Source organism: Toxotes jaculatrix, chromosome 5, assembly GCF_017976425.1.
Source record: "Toxotes jaculatrix isolate fToxJac2 chromosome 5, fToxJac2.pri, whole genome shotgun sequence".
Classification (NCBI taxonomy): Eukaryota; Metazoa; Chordata; class Actinopteri; family Toxotidae; genus Toxotes; species Toxotes jaculatrix.
Window position 1 is genome coordinate 699,053 of NC_054398.1, and position 18,454 is coordinate 717,506.

General features: G+C 45.0%; 2 protein-coding genes across 8 annotated transcripts in view; both read left to right on the forward strand.

Annotated features, from left to right (window-relative positions):
- akap13 (A-kinase anchoring protein 13) overlaps positions 1 to 8,317 on the forward strand; it is a 61,277-nt gene extending 52,960 nt beyond the window's left edge. For all 7 annotated transcript variants that reach the window (XM_041037582.1, XM_041037583.1, XM_041037588.1 and 4 more), the window contains 11 exons: positions 117 to 199; positions 898 to 1,089; positions 1,169 to 1,324; positions 1,540 to 1,610; positions 1,747 to 1,791; positions 1,935 to 1,985; positions 2,077 to 2,271; positions 2,400 to 2,681; positions 4,022 to 4,141; positions 4,280 to 4,511; positions 4,612 to 8,317. In XM_041037582.1, the coding sequence (XP_040893516.1) occupies positions 117 to 199; positions 898 to 1,089; positions 1,169 to 1,324; positions 1,540 to 1,610; positions 1,747 to 1,791; positions 1,935 to 1,985; positions 2,077 to 2,271; positions 2,400 to 2,681; positions 4,022 to 4,141; positions 4,280 to 4,511; positions 4,612 to 4,670 (1,486 nt within the window). In that variant the 3' untranslated portion in view covers positions 4,671 to 8,317. The remainder of the gene's footprint in view (positions 1 to 116; positions 200 to 897; positions 1,090 to 1,168; positions 1,325 to 1,539; positions 1,611 to 1,746; positions 1,792 to 1,934; positions 1,986 to 2,076; positions 2,272 to 2,399; positions 2,682 to 4,021; positions 4,142 to 4,279; positions 4,512 to 4,611) is intronic.
- A 9,676-nt stretch (positions 8,318 to 17,993) lies between these two features.
- LOC121181913 (cytosolic carboxypeptidase 4) overlaps positions 17,994 to 18,454 on the forward strand; it is a 75,586-nt gene continuing 75,125 nt past the window's right edge. Inside the window, 1 exon segment of the mRNA XM_041038142.1 lies at positions 17,994 to 18,078. Coding sequence (XP_040894076.1) covers positions 17,997 to 18,078 — 82 coding nt within the window. The 5' untranslated portion in view covers positions 17,994 to 17,996.

The window sequence follows — 18,454 nt, forward strand, 5'->3', positions numbered from 1 at the left end:
GGTCCAGAAGCAGAAAAAAAGACTTTAAGAAGAAAAAAGACTTGTTGCATATTTGAACATCACACTGTGTGTGTGTGTGTGTTTGTGTGTGCGTGTGTGTGTGTGTGTGTTGGCAGGGAGAAAGACGAGGATGAGGGAGTCCCCAGTGAGACAGAAGAGGACAGAAGACAGCAGGAGAACAGAGCCAAGGAGATCCGAGGTGACCACCCACACAGTGTCGTGTCGTGTCGTGGTGTGTCGTGGTGTGTTGTGTTGTGTAGTGTCGTGTTGTGTTGTGTCGTGTTGTGTCGTGTCGTGTCGTATTGTATTGTCGTGTTGTCTTGTATTGTATTGTCGTGTTGTGTTGTAGTGTGTCGTGTCGTGTCGTGTCGTGTCGTGTCGTGTTGTATTGTATTGTCGTGTTGTGTTGTGTCGTGGTGTGTTGTATTGTCGTGTTGTGTTGTATTGTATTGTCGTGTTGTGTTGTGTCATGGTGTGTTGTAGTGTGTCGTGTAGTGTCGTGTTGTATTGTATTGTCGTGTCGTGTCGTGTCGTGTTGTGTCGTGGTGTGTTGTATTGTCGTGTTGTGTTGTATTGTATTGTCGTGTTGTGTTGTGTCGTGGTGTGTTGTAGTGTGTCGTGTCATGTTGTGTCGTGTTGTGTCGTGTCATGTTGTGTCGTGTCGTGGTGTGTTGTGGCGTGTCGTGTCGTGGCGTGTCGTGGCGTGTCGTGGCGTGTCGTGGCGTGGCGTGGCGTGGCGTGGCGTGGCGTGGCGTGTCGTGTCGTGGTGTGTTGTGGTGTGTCGTGTCGTGTCGTGTCGTGTCGTGTCGTGTCGTGTCGTGTCGTGTCGTGTCGTGTTGTGTTGTGTCATGTCGTGTTGTGTTGGACAGGTCCTGAATCATTCGTATTTTATTCCAGAGCTCCTACGGAGGAAAGATGATCAGATCATCTGTTTATTGGAGGAAAAGGTCCACATCTTCAGAGAGCTGGGCGACTGTAATCCCGCCCCCGAGGATACAAACCCACCAATCAAAGAGTGGATGTTGTTCAGAGCTGCACCTGATGATGTCACAAAGGGGGAGCCAATCATAAAGGACGCCTTGCGAGAAGGTGAGCAGGAGAATTGTACTGTGCAAGTGTCAGATATGAAAAGTTAACCCTGTGTATAATGTTGTCTTCCTGTCTCCAGTGGAGAGCCTGCATGCTTTGGTCAGCGGTGGTCTCGGTGGAGCAGGCTGCAGTGTTTCAGCCGGCCCCACAGGGGGCAGTGTGGGGCCGGTCTGTCTGCCCCGGAGAGCTGAGACGTTCGGAGGCTTCGACAGTCATCAGATGAACACCAGCAAGAGTAAGACATGTACAGTCCAACATGTAGGCTATTCAACACGCAGGAAGGTGGAAGATCAGTTTATGAATGTTATGATATTCTCTTGCTCCTGACAGCCGGGGTAAAACAGCCAGAGTCAGCTCTGCTGTTCACTTTCCTCTGACAGATGTCTGGTGATCACCTGACTCACCTCTCTGTCCTTCATTCCTTCCTCTCCTCTTCTTCTGTGTCCTCAGATGGAGAGAGGGAAGAGGGGGATGAATCGCTGGACCTCCGCAGGACTGAGTCAGACAGTGTTTTGAAGAAGGTGTGTGTGTGTGTGTGTCTGCACGTCAGACATTCACTCTGCCAGCATTATGTTACATGGCTGTGTGGAGGCTAAATGTGCTCAAAATGTTAATATGCTCTTTGTGTGTCTGTGTGTGTGTGTGTGTGTGTCTCAGGGGGCCACTGCCAGCCTACAGATGTTGCTAAAGAGAAACAATGAGGTAAGTATATGAGCTGCTTCCTCTGAGCTTTGCCCAGTTCCTAGCATCATAGTTTGGAGAAACTGGGGCAGAAGTGTCTTTGTCCAGAGATCTGTCTGTGACATAATGTCATAGTGTTGTCATTTCATGCTGTGTCTCTCCAGCTGGTCCAGCACAGTGTGACACATCTTCACGACCTGCTAATTTCACTCCAGGTACCAGAAACACACCTACACATCCACAGATATCATGTTTTCACTTTACTTTCATTATAATTCAGCCAAAACCGTTCTCACCTGCTTCTAGGCTGTGGTGGTCCAGCAGGACTCGTTCATCGAGGACCAGCGGCAGGCCCTGAATGAACGGCTTGCTGCCAACTCCTCCAGACACTCGTCCTCTTCCTCGCTCTCGTCCTCGTCCTCCTCCCGCCCCTCCTCCCTCATCGAGCAGGAGAAACACAGGAGTTTGGAGAGACAGCGACAGGAGGCGGCCAGCCTGCAGGTTTACTCAGTCTGCCTTCTTTCATGGCTGCAGAGAGCTTTGTTCTATTTGTATTATACAGCCCCACCCCTATGCCTTACAGCCTCACCGTCAGTATAACATCTACACACCTCTGTGGTTGCTTTCAGAAACAACAGGCTGCATACCAGGAAGAAAAGAGGAGGAGAGAGAAGGAGTGGGAGCTGAAGGAGAAAGGTCTGGCAGAGCGGGAGAAGAGGCTCGGGGAGGAAGAGGTGGAAACCAAGAGGACGCACCAGGAGCTGCAGGAGGAGAGAGAGATTCTGCAGAGGAAGAAAGACGAGTACCAGCGAGAGCTGGAGAGGCTGAGGGAGGCACAAAGGAAGCTGGAGAGGGACAGGGAGGCCATAAGGAGAGACACTGAGAGACTGGAGGCCATGAGGAGAGATGAGGTAAGGGTTTGGGACCCCAGGCAGAGTGCAGTTTACTTTATTCTCCTGTTGTTAACAGCAGCACAGCTCATCTCACCCCCTGGTCCTCTCTCTGTGAGCTTTGCTCAGGGCGGGCTGAGCACACCAGACACCATGTAGTCCACAGAGTTACAGCTGTAACTTGTGCCACAGTAACAGCTGGCAGGGGTCAGTGTGTGCACACCCACACTGGTGTGAGAAGAGGTCTGATCAACCAAAAACAGCTGTGAGGCTGTGAATGCCCCCACAGGTGAAGTGTCCAGACCGGGATTCGAACCTGGAACCCTCTTGCTGTGACGCAACAGTTCTAACCACTGCAACCTGGGTCTTATTTTGTAATAATGATATTGCAATCTCCTACATCCAAGAGGCAGGACAGCTCACTGACACCTAGACACTGGTCAGACCATACCTCAGACCACAGGCCACAGGAAGTGGCCTAAGAAGGCTGCCTTACCCACAGGTTAGACAGAGTTAAGAGGAAGCAAAGGTTATGTTACCAGTGATAAGTCTAGAATGATAATTGACTGATAGCTATAACAAGAAAAAATTGTGATTTGTGTCTTGGCTCAGTGAGGACGGAGAAATCATTAGCAGCTACCTTTTAACTTGCGTACAGCAGGACGGCCCCATGGGAAAAGACAGCTGAGACAAGGCCTGGACTGGAGAGTGTTTCTCAGTCAACAGAGGCAAAATAATTCCTGCTGTTTAAAATCCCTTCAGTGAGATGATGACCTTTTCCCGTGTACAGAGATCAGGTCATTGAGGCCCCCCGCCTTCGACCACTGCCTGATTCGCAATACAGCGGCCCCCTTTCAGGGAGTCGGTTTCCCCCGGAAGAGCTAGAGGAAGTGTCCAGGGAGAGGGAGGTCTGGACATCCCCTGGACTGCTGCCCCTGCGACCCGGCCCCGGATAAGTGGTTGAAGATGAATGAATGGTTCAGTGAGATGATATTTAAGCAAAGGACCACACGTGCTAGATGCAGTTCATCGGTCTGCTGCTAATCGTTGTCAGGTTGAAATTTTCCGGTCTGAGTTTGGTTGGCTTATGTCAGTGTTGACACACCACTGACACATGCACATCATGGTGAGGTCAGCGAAAGACTTTGATCTGCTTTTAAGATCCTGTTCAAATTATTTCAGACCAGTGTTCACTTCCTGTGGTGGTGTGCAGGTTTTACAGGTTTCTGTGGTTAGATGTTCTGAGGTGCTGGTCATATAGTCACTGAGTCTTGGACCCAGAAACACAAGCAGAACTTCCTTCAGGATGTGCCTGCTGGGTTAAAGATAAAATACTTGGTCTTACTGTGTATTTTTTGCAGGTGGAGCAGCTTCAGAGGTACCAGCGAACTCCCTCCACCACCTCTGAGGACTCCGTAAGGTTCCCCAGCTCTGGGTCCCTGGATCTGGATTCAAAAGAAGCAGGAGAACAACCTAAAGAGGTAAGAAAAAAATAAATAAAGGGCTCCTCAGAATAAGCACAGAAAGAGAGGAGGTGTGTTTGTGTAATTGTAGTTTGGTGGGTTGCTATGAGACCAACAAGAACTATAAGAAGTTCCCTTTTTCTGGATGTTCTACAGGTGGAACTTTCATCCTCTGCCCCTACCAAAGAACCTTTCCTCCGCCTCGGATCTAAGAGGATGGGCAAAAACTTCAACCCTTTCTCCTCGTCGTCCTCTAAATCTCAGGGAGCAGAGAAGTCCCAGGAGTGCCAGCTCCCCACCAGACTGCTGCAGCTGGCCAAACCCAAAGAGAAGAAAGACAAGAAGAAGAAGAAGCAGAAGGGGAAAGGAGGGGAGCAGACACAGACAGGTACGATGAACGTATGAGCAGGTCGTCTTGTTTCCTCACATGGAGTGTTAGAGAAAGGATCAACTGTTTGCTGGACAGCGGTGTCTTTCTGTCTCCTTAGAAAACAAAGCTGCAGTGATGTCGGACCCTCAGAATGATGGAGACATCTTCTACTGTTGAGGACCTGGATGAATCACATGTGAACTCCTGACCTTCCTGAGGTACCAGAAAGCAGGACCCAGAGTGGTCTCCCGACTCTGTCCCAGCATGTCAAAAAGACTCGACCACATCTGGAGCATCATGTGCGCGGAGCCCCCTGGATTCTCACACATACTGACCCTCATGTGTCCCAGGTAAACAAAGGTAATGGCACCAAGTGAGGTCATGGTGAGCCGATGATTAAATCAGGAGGACTTTAATTGACAAATGTGCCAAGAATAACCCCACCCCCCTGCACCCCCACCTTCCATCAGACACAGATGTGATGGAAAGCCAATGAGGAACACACCATAGCAGTGTGAGGGACGCTGCTGAACCAGTTGTCAGTCAGAGATCATGTGTTGGGCCACGTCACATGGTGCTTCAAGTCAAATCTCTTCAAGACTTTGACATGTAAAAAACATTAGCTTTAATATGAACCAACAATAAGTTGTCGTGGTGCTGGTGACTGCTGAGTTTCAGTGAACCCTTCCACAGTCAGGCTCCCAGGCTGAACATCTGTAGGATCCTTCACTCTAACGTGTGTTTTGTGTCCCTGCATCTGGTTTAACTCCTGTTTTATCACGGTCCGCTGAGTGCTCAGTGGACCGTGACACGAGAGTGGGAATGATCACTAACCACCAAAAGTCGTGCCTTAATTATCTGATATAGTCTCTGTGCAGTGAAGTGCGAGCTCACATGCTCACAGCAGGTGTTTTAACTCTGCTTTTGTTAGACAATCACCTGCAGTCTGTAGAAATTCCTTTGTAAGTGGCCATGGCAATCACAAAGTGATTCCAGCCAGTATGTGAAAGACTGTCAGTATTAAAAATCCGTGATCACCTCGAATCATCAGCGAATGTGACAATCATCACAGTGCAACTGCTACTGCAGCACAACAGCATCAGGTTTTAACAGGCACTTCATATTGTGTCATTTGATACTGATTATAGAGAAAATATGAACATACTGAAGGATAGGCTTTTTGAAATGTAAGTAAAGATCCTTTTATAATTGCAAACTTTACTCTTCATATATGTTGAAGTGTCTGTACATACAGAGCCTCCAAAGTCCTGAGAGAGTCACAGTTTTTATCTTGTTTACATGACTTTGGGGGACGTTAGGGGTTCTGTACAAAGGCTTCCTTACAGATACTGTTCAACTGTTTTCACAATTTTGTATGAAATGGATTCATTACACATGTACAGCATCTATTTTCCTGTCATTAGTATCAAATGATTCAGTTCTTTCCAGGAAAAGTCCTTGTAACTGACTTTAAATGACAGAGGTGTAAAATAAAGCGTTATTTTACACCAGGACAGGGTCAGAATTCAGTATTACTGAATACAGACTTCTACTGGCTTTACATTGAGATGATATGATCATTGAATGAGGTTCTGTTTATTTTTGTTTTAGATAGCTGATGAGCTTTACTCTTTAGCGCCCTGTGCATCAGTTCGACTGAGCTCCAGAGGTCATGCTTTCGCCTTGGAAACATACAGTACGTTGACAAAATGATCTAACCTCCAAATTTAGAAGCTCTTCCAGAGCTTTCAACCACATTACACAGTCTTCATCAGCACATCGAGTTTGCCATGGAACCACAGATATTCTGACTTGATATGATTCTGAGCACCTCTCAACGTCCACATTGACTTTAAATATTGTGATGTTGAGTTTAGTCATATAACCAAGCCCTACTTTGTATACAGTGGTGAAAAGTAATCAAGTACTGTATACTTAAATACATTTTTGAGGTACTTGTACTATGCTTGAGTATTTCCACTTTATGCTACGTAATACTTCCACTCCACCACATTTCAGAAAATGAAGAAATATTGTACATTCTACTCCACTACATTTATTTGACAGCTTTAGTTACTGATTACTTTGAAGAAGTTTTTACACATTAGATGATGTAACAAACTTTGAACATACAATGCACTGTTAAAGATTAAACCACTGTGTGTCTGAGCTTCACCACACAGTCATTTTTCCCTTTAAACTTCTCACATGCTTTAATTTAAATACATGTTCAAATGATCCAACATCTCATCAATAATCCAAGATTCAAGAAAAACTCCAAAGTCCAAAAACTGAAAACAGATTTGTTTTTTTTTTCATCTTTTATTAATCACCAAACATCTCCTCAGATTTATCTGGTGTCCCTGTTTATAAAACTCTATTTAAAGTGGTTGAAAGTGGCTCCACCTCCAGCAGCTACAGCAGCAATATGCTGTAATGCTTCACTATTAATAATCTTATGATGTCACAGTAATAATTCAGTCAGAGGGACCAAACTAGTACTTTTACTTTAATACTTTACATTTTGCTGCTAGAACTTATGTACTTCTACTTATATAGGACTTTTTCATGCAGGACTTTTACTTGTAATGGAGTATTTTTACATTTCTGTAATGGTACTTTTACTGAAGTAAAAGATCTGAATTCTTCTTCCACCGCTGTTTGTAGAATGTTTTCCAATGCGAGACAATCACTGAGTTTAGACTATTTTGTAAAGAAATTGTGTGAGGAAAAAAAAAAGAATCATTATAGACAGGAGCAGAGATTCAGCGACGGCTTGTAGTACTGTAACCTGTTATCTGCTGCCTGGGACTTTAATTAGCTCAGTTAGAGAGAAAAGCAGATACATGCCTCTATTTCAAATCTGTCTTGGTCCTCGTGAATATATTTGATTGTTAAACACACTTTTGTCCTCCGCCTCCAGTTGACATACTAGTTTTCAGGAGTGGAAATTTTATTTAGATAACGCCAATAAAGCCGCCAAATCATGGCATACGTTATTACAAGGCACACTGCAGAGTAATATTATAGAAACAAAGCCAACAGTTTATATCATGAGCAGCACTTTGCAACAGTGAGGAGAAAAAACCTTGTAACAGCAAGAAACCTCAGACAGAGCCAGACTCGGTGAGTGGGCCGTCTGCCTCAGCTGGCTGGTCCGTGGGTTTCTCCCTCCTTCAGTGTCCCTCAGTGGGTTTACATGGCTTTACATGTCCCTCAGTGGGTTTCAGTGTCTGTAAGTAAAATACAGACAGTTTGACTTTGCTGTCAGAGCTGTTCTCCATTTTTTTCCACTTTACAGTTAAACAGTTAAGTGCACAGTCTGCAGCTTTTGGATCTCTGAAACTAAATAAGCTAAATCACAGAAGAGTCTGATCATAGAGTCTAATGGTCTGATGAGAAGGTCAAAGCTGAACTCTGGAGTTCTGCTGAGGATGCTTGGAAGCCTGTCTCTCTCCTCCTCCATATTGTTTCCATCTAGTATGAGGTTTACTGAAACATCAGGAATTTTACAAAGTCACATAAAACCTTTTTTTGCACTGTATGTCACAGCTTTTTTTGAAATGTATTTGTACTAAAAACAAGGTACAATGTTTATTTTTCTCATTTTATGTACAAAGAAAAAAAAAGGGCAAAGCAACAAATGTAAATATGTTTTCTGTACAAATTTGAACTTCCAAAGTATTGACGACTGTGGATTTTATTTAGTCGGATGGTTGATTAATTTTTTTAAAATAATGAAGCTTTATTTATCTGTCCTCTTCCTGTTTTTGAATGTACAGTAATTTTCTCTCCTCATTAAATGACTATACTGTTTGTCATGAGATGCATGGTGTATGATTCTTTTGATGGGGGGGCGGGGATTGGCGGGGGGGGGGATTGGCGGGGGTGGGGGCACATGCATGAATAGGTGGGTTTCATGTGACGTCACGACGCAGCGGCGCGAGGGCGCCAAATTCAAATGGAGGGCAGGAAGTGTTTCAGCCGTTAGCTCACTGACACACCGAGAATCTACCGTGTGGAAAAATGCCTGTGTTTTGTTTAGTTTACCGGCGCTCAGATCGTTGCAATAGAGAAAAAGAAAAAACTATTACAGAGTACCAAAGGTAGTCACCCACAAAGGAGACGAATATAAACAACTTTAACGCCGTTAAAGGTGGATCTTAAACGTACGTCTGCGGTCGGGAGGAGCGGTCTGCTAACGCCGTGTCTGCAGTGACCACTTCATCAAAGGTATGTTAGCTAGCTAACTTGGTTTTTGTGGCTGTGTTTATATCATTAGCTTGTCGCTTAATGCTCATTGACATAGTAATAATTATTAAGTTGCCGGTAGTCTAATGTGGACTTCACTGGTACTTTTTATTCTGTCCTAGCGTTTTAGGGGACGTTGACTCAGTAGTCCAAATGCTATTTCGCTGTCATGTCATACATTAGTATTTCTATGTAACGGACAGATAAACCCTCTTGTAGCCGCTATTGCTAGCTGCTAGCTATACATAACCAGTATAAGAATAAATACCAAACGATAATCGTCTTGGAGCCGTTTGGTACCGAGGCTTTGGACCAACCCGCTCACACACAAGTTAAACGGCTCCAGGCTTCTGTAGGCTTTCATTTGCTGTTTCGTATAATAAGCGGTCTGAAGTACGAGATCATTGGTGATATCAACAGTCTCGATTGTCGGCAAATCTTTAACGTCCGTTGAAAACTCGCTCATCTTCATGAGGTCCGGGTCACGTCCAACATATTGTTTGATTAATTGTGTGTATCTCCGTCTCGACACGGGATCTAAACCCGTACAATACGGAGTCTCTGCTATGACACTGACTCCACAGGTGATTCCCTGCCGGCTGCTCTGCTAACTGGCTGCACACTGTGGAATGTCGCTGTGTGGAAATGTTTTGCAGTAGAAACACAACAAAGCGAGACAGCAACGGGCAGTGTTTGCAACGGGCAGTGTTTGCAAAGCCGTTGTACCGAGGGGCGGAAGCTCCGTCGCGACCTACAAGTGGTAATAAGTAGCTATTAGCTCGATGCTAACATAATATGGAGAATCCGATTGACGGGCTAGCGCATTAGCATCGGTTGCGCTATTAACTTTTACACACAAACAATAAACCAAAGCGGGACACCATAACAAGGAGACGCGCCTCTCCTGCCTCTGCGACCATGGCTGTGGTGCCCCTGAGCAAGGCACCGATTCACCCCAGCTCCTCACTAGGAAGCCCCCTGCCCCAGTGTCTCTAGTGCATGTGCATGCTTGTGTGTACTTAGTACTTTTACTGAAGTAAGATTCTTGATATAGTACTTCCACTTTAACTTGAGTAAATGTTTTGCGGGATATTTGTACTTTTACTTAAATACTAAGCTTCAGTACTTCCTCCACCACTGCCAAACACACAGCAGTACATTCCCTCAGCAGACAGCAGGGACGGCATTCCAGCAGTAAAAACTCCACATCTGGAGAGCAATGCTTGAACTGTCCCTATGTCTCCACACTACGAGTTGTTAATAAACACGCAGACACATCGCCCTTTGGCCTCACCGGAGGCTGCAGTCCGGTGTCCTCGGTGTACGGAGTGAGTCTGTAACTGAGCGGCTGGTTCTGGGCCTTTGTCTGAAAGCCAGCACTCTCTTGTTTCCCGGTGTGTTGTGATCCTGGCTCTCAGCTCGTCCAGGTTGTTCTCCGGGGACCGCGCGTTAGCTAGCGCGAGCCGTTAGCCTAGCATGGAGCCCTCCCCTCTTCGCTTGCGATGTTTGCAGCGCGCTCTCCTGGGGTCAGCTCGCTGACTCACGGTCGGGGCTGTGTGAGTTAGCGATATGGAACATCAGGCTGACCCAAACTTATCCAAAACGCGTTGTGATGCCTTGTCTTTGTCTCTCATCCGTGTCAGTGATGTCTCCTCCTGTATCAGCTGACACCATTTCCCAAACTGGGACTTAACATGTCAGACAGAACCTTAGCAATATTCATTAAACAGCCTTAAACACAGTAACAAAAAACGCCTTTTATTCCTTCATGTTCAATTTAAAACCATCCACAGCTTCCTAACATCTGGAGCTCTGACCTGAATCTTGGAGCTAACAGCTAATTCTGCTCTCTGAGCTAACCTGCAGGTTTCCAGATGAGCATTTTGCATCTGGTCTGAAAATTCAGATTACCAGAAAATTGGTCAATGTGACAGGATCTCTTTAATTACTCATGCATGCCAACTAAAAAAAATCTGATCCATTCTCTGCCTGTACATGTGCTGTGCGTGTGCTGTCACAGAGAGCCACGCTGTTTACCACAGTATGGCTAAAAGTTTGCTAGTGTGTGTATTGGAGATGGGCAGTGTGTCTGGAGAGCAGCTTAGGTTTCAGGCCTTTTGGAAAGTGCTATTTCAGCCATGTACGGCATGACAAGTGCACAGACTATCAATGAAAGCTCATGTTACACACTCGGTGTTGATGGATAGTGGCATACGTCAGAAGAGCTGCTCTCCAGCCAGTGTGGAGAGGGACTCGCTTTCAGTGTTGGAGTTGAGCTGTTTTGAAGTAGAAACTAGTTCTGGACAAGTCAGAGGGCAATTACAATGAGCAGCAAGGTAAACTCTCTCCTTGACCCAGTGACAGGTAGTTATGTGAAGAATGAAAAAAGAAAAATTAAAACCCCGCCTTCTTTTACACCTCCAGTCACCTGGCCAATCACAGTGCACCTTGTCTGAAGCATACTGAGGCCCTTCATCCTTACAATGCCCAACTTTATCCAGTGGAACTGCAGAACAGCTCTTTGCAAGACTTGACATTTTAAATTTATCACTGCAATATGTTTTAGTCACTGAGGATATCAAATATATAATGTAATAATAGTCTACCAAATACACACACACACACACACACACACACACACACACACACTACATGCTCCATCCTTTTCCATGGAGCATGTCCAGCAGTGTATGCACATGGCAGCTCCAAAAAAAGTTGAGAGCTGAGACTTCATTATTTCATATGTCTGACGTCATTATGACTGACAGTTACACCCCAGCAGCAGGTACTTTAGACCTTATTCATTCTCACTGAATGTCATTTACAAGCCTCTAGGTTGTGCCTGAGACATGCCCATGATCATCAGCTGTCTACAAAAGCCACAGATTACCTGAGGATCCCTTTAAATGAAGGACTGTGCTGTATATCTAAATATCCAATCCTGCTGCCAACACCCCACCGTGCCGAATCCACTTACAGATAGACACCCTGGTTCACCCCGGCTTGTCGTTCCTGACTGTCTGCAAAGTTGATGCACGCACCATTTTATCTGATCCACTTGAAAAGGATCCAATTCAAGTGATGAAGCAGGGGTATTTTCACTCTGACTGAGTTACACCAAAGGCTATTTCAAGCAGTATCAACCATGTCCTCCTGGCAATTGACTGCGCAAATGAAGGGCAAAGAGAACACTGAGGCTTAATGAATGAGGGAGAACTATATTTCTGCCTTTTCAGTCTTCTGCCTTGTCTGTCTAATGCATGTGGAACAACACAATGTTTATTAATGTGATGATTAAGAATCTTTTCATTGAAATGAAAAACTCACCGGCACATCTTATATTCTCCTTGTTCACAGACACTCTTACTATCACTAAGCATCCTCTATAATGAAAGCAAACAAACGTACTTAAATAAAACTTGAAATCAAAAGTCTCCAACGCCATAGAACCCTTGAGTTACCTATTGTAGCTACTGAGTGAGAACCGTTGCTCAGCAACTGTTAACCTGAACAGGTTTCACTGGAAGAAATAATTTTTACTGCTGGCTAACATTAGCCTACTGAGAAGTATCAAGAAGTACTGGAAACTGGGAGCAGGACTTTAGATTTTTTATTTTAGAAATATTCTAAGATGACTGTGACTTGTATGACATTCTACTGTAAACCTGAACTTAATTAAGACAAAAATCTTTCTGATATTGTGGCATAAGCAGTAAGATATTTAGTTGTTTGTGTTTAGGCAGTTTGCTGTATCACCTCTTGCCCAGTTGCTACCTGGGATAATACTTTGTGCTAACAGCCTTTTTAACCCTGCACTAGATTTACCCACCATTAAACTTAATTTCAGGCTGAAATTTAAGCTCCAGATCTGTACCTGTTGACTCAAACTGAGTAATATGAGACAGGACCAGAGCGTGGTTCACATGCCAAGATGATGTTCTGTTAAGCCTCGGAGATGACAAGTATGTCTCAGTATGACTCTCTCTACCTCTGAAGCTAAGACTACTGAAAGTCAAACAGCCATCAGCTACAAATACGGCAGTGATCAGTATTCTAACAAACCCCACGACATCTTATTTCCCTTTGATTCAGGGCACCACAAAAGCAGAACATTACTAAACCAAATGGGTTTCCTACCTGGATCAGGTGGATGCACTTACAAAACACACCTGCAATCACACTTCAAACAGTGTGCTTACAGTTAAACAGCCAGTGAGTAAAAGTGTGTTTTAAACTGCTTCTTGAAAGCGCAGCAGGACAGGACCTGGGGTTTCTGGCAGTGCAGTATGGGGGTAGAATAGAAATGTGTCTGTGAGAACATTCATTGCCCTGAGCCACTGAGGAGGGGCAGGAGCTGGCACACAGTGGGTTCTTTCTGTCTGTAGGTAACTGTCTGCAGTGTTCTACTCCAGCTGAAAATGAGATAATCATAACTGAGCGGGGCCAAAGAGGGAAGGTCATTGCTTTTAGTCATTTGGCTTAAGTTGGGTGTCATCAGCATAGTAGTGCAGAAGATGAGACTGAATTTCTGATGGAAGAGAAGACTATAGCTGGGCCTGAGATTCTGACTCAAGATGAGAATGGTCTACTGTATCAGACGCTGTACTGAGAAGATTGCACAGTTCCCTGTATCAGCTATCACTGGCCCACTTGCTATCATTCTGATACTGATAGCTGCTTGTGCAATGTTTCCTAGGCTCCAGGAATCCAGGGGAGCAGAATACTCCCAGGGAAACTCTCCCTGTAGTTCTCCAGTGTCCACATGTCAGTAGCAAGCAGGAAATAAACTTGTCTGTTGGAGCTGGGTACTCTGGCAAAGCCCCTCTCCTGTGGAACCAGCTGCCAGCCTGGGTTCAGGAAGCAGACACACTCTCTGATTTTAAACTTAGGCTTCAAACCTTTTTATTTGACAAAGCTTATAATTAGTTGTAGTTCCAGTTTTAGTTATTATGACTAAACCTGTAGTTAGTCACAATTATTTCTATAGACACTGTTACAGTTAAGGATAAAGTCCATAGTAGGACTGGCTCAGGCAACTGAACCATCCCTTAGTTATGCTGCTACAGGCCGAGGCTGCTGGGAGACTTCCCATGATCCTCTGCACACCTCTCCTCTCTTTCTCTCCTCAGACCCACTCTCACATTTATTAACTTTTATTCCATGTCATTAGATCTGTGTCCTCTCTGTCCCCTCGTCCTGTGCCTGTCTCTCTCTGGTCTCTCTGTCTCTGTACCTGTCTGCAGGTGTCTCTGGCTGCAGAGCTGCATGTTCTCTGTCTGTGGTCCTGCTCCAGCAGGGTTTGGTTTGGGTTGGATGTTTTTGCAGATTGCATATGTGGGTGATGTCTCGTTAAAGGGCTTTGTGATGCTTCCACAGTATTTCAGCTTAATTTGGCACATCTTACATACGGCTTTGCTTTTGTCCATTTCCTGACCAGGTCAGGTCAAGTTGGCGTTATTTATGTCTGCCGGATGCTCTGTCTTGCAAAGCTCTGAAAATGCTCTCACCAGGGCACAGGAGCCCCAGTGTGATGGCTGTCCTCTTGTTGATGGCTTAAAACTGGGACCTGAGTACCAATTTCGTACCATAACATGCAAATGTCCTGGTATGACAATAAAGTTCCTTGATCCTTGATCCTTCAGCTGCAACATTGCACTTTTCCATCCTTACTCCTGTCAGACTGGGACATAACTGCCATTTCCAACTCAGCTCCAAGGGTTAGGGTTATAAAAAAGAATAAATAAAAACAAATAACATTAGCAGAATACATAACACACACAGTCATACACACCCAGTCATTGCATAAAAACAGTATATTGCATATTATTTTTTTGCAGCATTGAGGGTTGTTATTGCAGTTGGATAAAAACTGTGTTTGAGTCTGTCTTTGCATTTATTGACCTGTACCATCTGCCTGAAGGCAACATGAAACAGGAAACTACACAATTCTCCTGTGGGAAATCGCAGGAGTGGAGCGCAGCGCTGTGCTGTCCCATTCATTGTCTGCACTGTTACTGTAAAGCAGAAACCAAAATATAGTCATGACCTTTGGAAATGAAAGAATGATAAACGAGAGAGTGGGAGAAGAAGAAGAAGAGAGGGAGCGTAGGACGGATAGAAAAGGGTCCGATTCACAGAGGGGAGAGGAATGATAAAAATGGGCTAGTATGGAAAATCACTGTAGGAAGGAAAGAAGGAAGGGAGGATAGAGGAAGGATACAGAAAGGATGGATAGATGGGGATGGGGGCACAGAGGAGTTAGGAAAGGATAAAGATAAAAATTAGTAGGAGATCTTAAGAGGAGTTAGGGAGGATAAAGGATGGAAGAATTCTGATGTTTGAGTGAGGATGACTGTGGTGCAGCTGAAAGATGAAGATCGTCAGAAGGCCAAAGATAGAAAGGTGCAAGGTACATCTCTGGCCCAATTCGCCTTCTTGACCGAGACCGACGTGACTTTAGTTTTAGATACATTTCAGATACTCCATTTTATAGGGATGGTGCATTAATTTTTTAGGATTATACTGAATTATTTGCTGTGTCACATCATTGTGAGGAGATGGAGCAGCTTGGCTGAACTGCAGATGTGTCTGTGTCACAGCATTGTCTGGAGTCTGAGTTCTCTGCATTGTTACTGTGATGTGTGGCAGCTCAGCACTCACTGGTCCGTGTGTGTGGACATTACAACACGTTGCTGTCTGCTTAGACAGAATGGCAGCACTCACCCACTGGGAGATTCCTGTCAATACTGTTCAGTCAGGTCAAATCCTCCGAGTTTAGAGTGCTGGTGTGGAAGCAGAGCTGTGCAAGAACAAGAACCACACGGCAACAGCATGAACCGGATCACTGAATGCTCCACATTAGATTAGTGGTGGAGTGGTGTCATGTGTAGTTTATAGTAAAAACCATGGTCTCCAAGATCACACCTAAACACAAAAAAGTGATGAACCTGGCTGCGACATGCTGTTTCGTGCTTTGTGATAGAAGAAGTTTTTTTTGTTTATTTTGGTATCATAATTGCATGACTGAGATATTACTGCAGACAGCTGCTGTTAACCTAATCTTAGTCTTTTGCTTATTATTAGCCTGCAAATTCAAATCACTGTCCCCTCCCGGCTTCATCACTTATTTATGTCCCCTGGAAAATCTTCTGTCGGTGTCCGTGCTATTTGTAGCATATCTCTGAATTTGGTTGTGTTTGTTTTGAAGGTTGCATAACGACTGTTCCTATGGGGACAAGTTACCATACAGGAGTCAGCTCTGACTGGTCAGATGTTAGACCAACTTTATGAATAGTTTCATCATGTTCAGGATTTTATGTGGCAGTCAGCAAAACATCTAGCTAAGTAGTATTAGAGGATACCACTGATGTAGTAGCTTGTAATAAGCGTGTCATTAAGCTATGTGGGTGGATGAACACAAATAGTTTGTGTTTTGATTGAGTTCGTTTACTTATTCGTGTGGTGTGGTGATGTATACACACTGGTGTACAGTGTAGACCTACCTAAGGGCAAATATTCTTCTCTTAATAGATTGAAATCAGTGTATATGAAACTCAGTGATGCACAGTAACACAGCGGATGAGATGTTCTCCCTGCTGATCAGGGGACAGCAGATGTTTAGGGCTCCATGCCTTCATGAGCCATTGTGTGCTTCAAGGTCACGGTATCAGTAGATATCAGTGGAAAAGCTAGTGTTAAGACTGAGTCTATCAACCAGGCCTGGACCCAAAAGCAGGCAGGGGAAAAGGAAGGTGGTGGGCGGGGGGAGCGGCGGCTGGAGGGGAATAGTAGATTCACGTGAGGGAAACTCCAGTGGAAACTGTGGGTAGAGAGAGAGCACGGTGGTTAGCAGGTGGCAGAGGGAAAAGGTCTAAAACACAGGTGAGAAAGTCCATAAGGTATTTCAAAAGGAAGAGCGCAGCGATCTAGTCATCATGGGAAATGACGGAACGAACTGATGAGGATGGACAGGAACGCCTAGCCTCTTATACTCGGTGCTGAGCTGGTGAGGGGAGTAGGGAGGAGCTGCCCAGGAATCCACTGCCTGAAACACACCCACACTGAAGACACGCACACACACACGCACACACACACACACACACACACACACACACACACACACACACACTGACACATGCACACAGAGAGACAGAGAAGAAGAGAGAGGAAAAACAAAAACCACCAAAACCCCAGAGGCAGCAGATCTGCCTCACAACAGCTAGGTTCATGAACATGGGCGTTTCTCAGGTGTAGCTTCTTCACCGTTCATGCTGGAGCCAAAACTCTCACAACGCCACAGCACCTTTAGCAGATCACAGTGCCTGGTGCTTTGGTTTGATTCATGCACCCAGGTAAAAACGGTACTCTTCCATGTGCACATGATTAATATACTAAAAGTTATTTTGATGTATGTACAATGCACTTAGTATGCTAATAGTATATTATTAGTGCAATTTTACAATTTTAATAGTTAACAATTTTAACCATTTTGTGGGACTTTTAATTCAAACTGATTCTGATTTCAGAATATGTGTATGTATAATACGTAGTGCTGCGGGGAAGCAAGTGGGGTGAGTGTAACACTAGAGCCCTGGAATCCTTTCAAAGACAAACACCACAAATGCATTCCCTCTACTCTCTCCTGTGACCATACTCTTTCTGATCCACACACACACACACACACACACACACGCACACACACACACACACACACACACACACACAGGTTTCAGCTTGATGTCTTTCACAGCAGGTTGTCAGTAGGAAACAGTGGAGCCTCTGACTCACACTGTTGACAGGGGTGATTTACATGCACACACAGTGTTCACCTTATACCACACACACACACACACACACACACACACACACACACACACACACACACACACACACACACACACACACACACACACACACACACACAGAGGGGCTATATGTTCACTCCACCTACCCCTCTACACACACACACACACACACACACACACACACACACACACACACACACACACACACGTTCTGTTTGACATTTGGGCTTCTAACCAATGGCCAGCCAAAAGGCACAAGGGCATTTTGCCTCAGCCAGGTGCTTATAAGTGCTGCTCTGACTCTTGCTCTCCCTGCAGTCATTTACACCAGGCTGGGTTCCCTCACACTTGCTTCCAGTGAGAGGAGAAAAGAGGGAAGGAAGGAATCTCTTTTTTTGTTGCCTAGATACCTGCATACATACCTGCAGAGAAACAGGTGAAAACAGTTATGTTTAGTTACGGCCGTAATAATTTTACCTGGAATGGAACTCTGAGGGAGCTGGAGGGTAGCTCACCAGCCTTCTGCACAGGTAGGCACACACTGAGTGTGTACGTGTCTGTGTGTGTCATAAGTATTTCTGTATAGTGAGAGAGAGAGAGCTGCAGGGTTGATCTGGCAGCCTCTGAGGTTGGCAGAGCAGGGCATTGCCTCGGCCAGAGCCACTTCAGCATGAGCATTTAGGTGTTGCTGAAGGATCGCACTGTGCTCTGCACTGTAGCTGAGGAAAAATGTGACTTCTCATTGTTTTCATTTTTCATGTTTTTTTTAAATAATATAAATCGGAGATTGATCCAATAGTTTGGATCTACAGAGTGTCAGAGCCTTCTTCATCAGTACAGTTATCGTCTTCAGTGAAATATGCAGCCACGCTGACAAACTGCTGCTGTGAGTGGCAAGATGCAAAA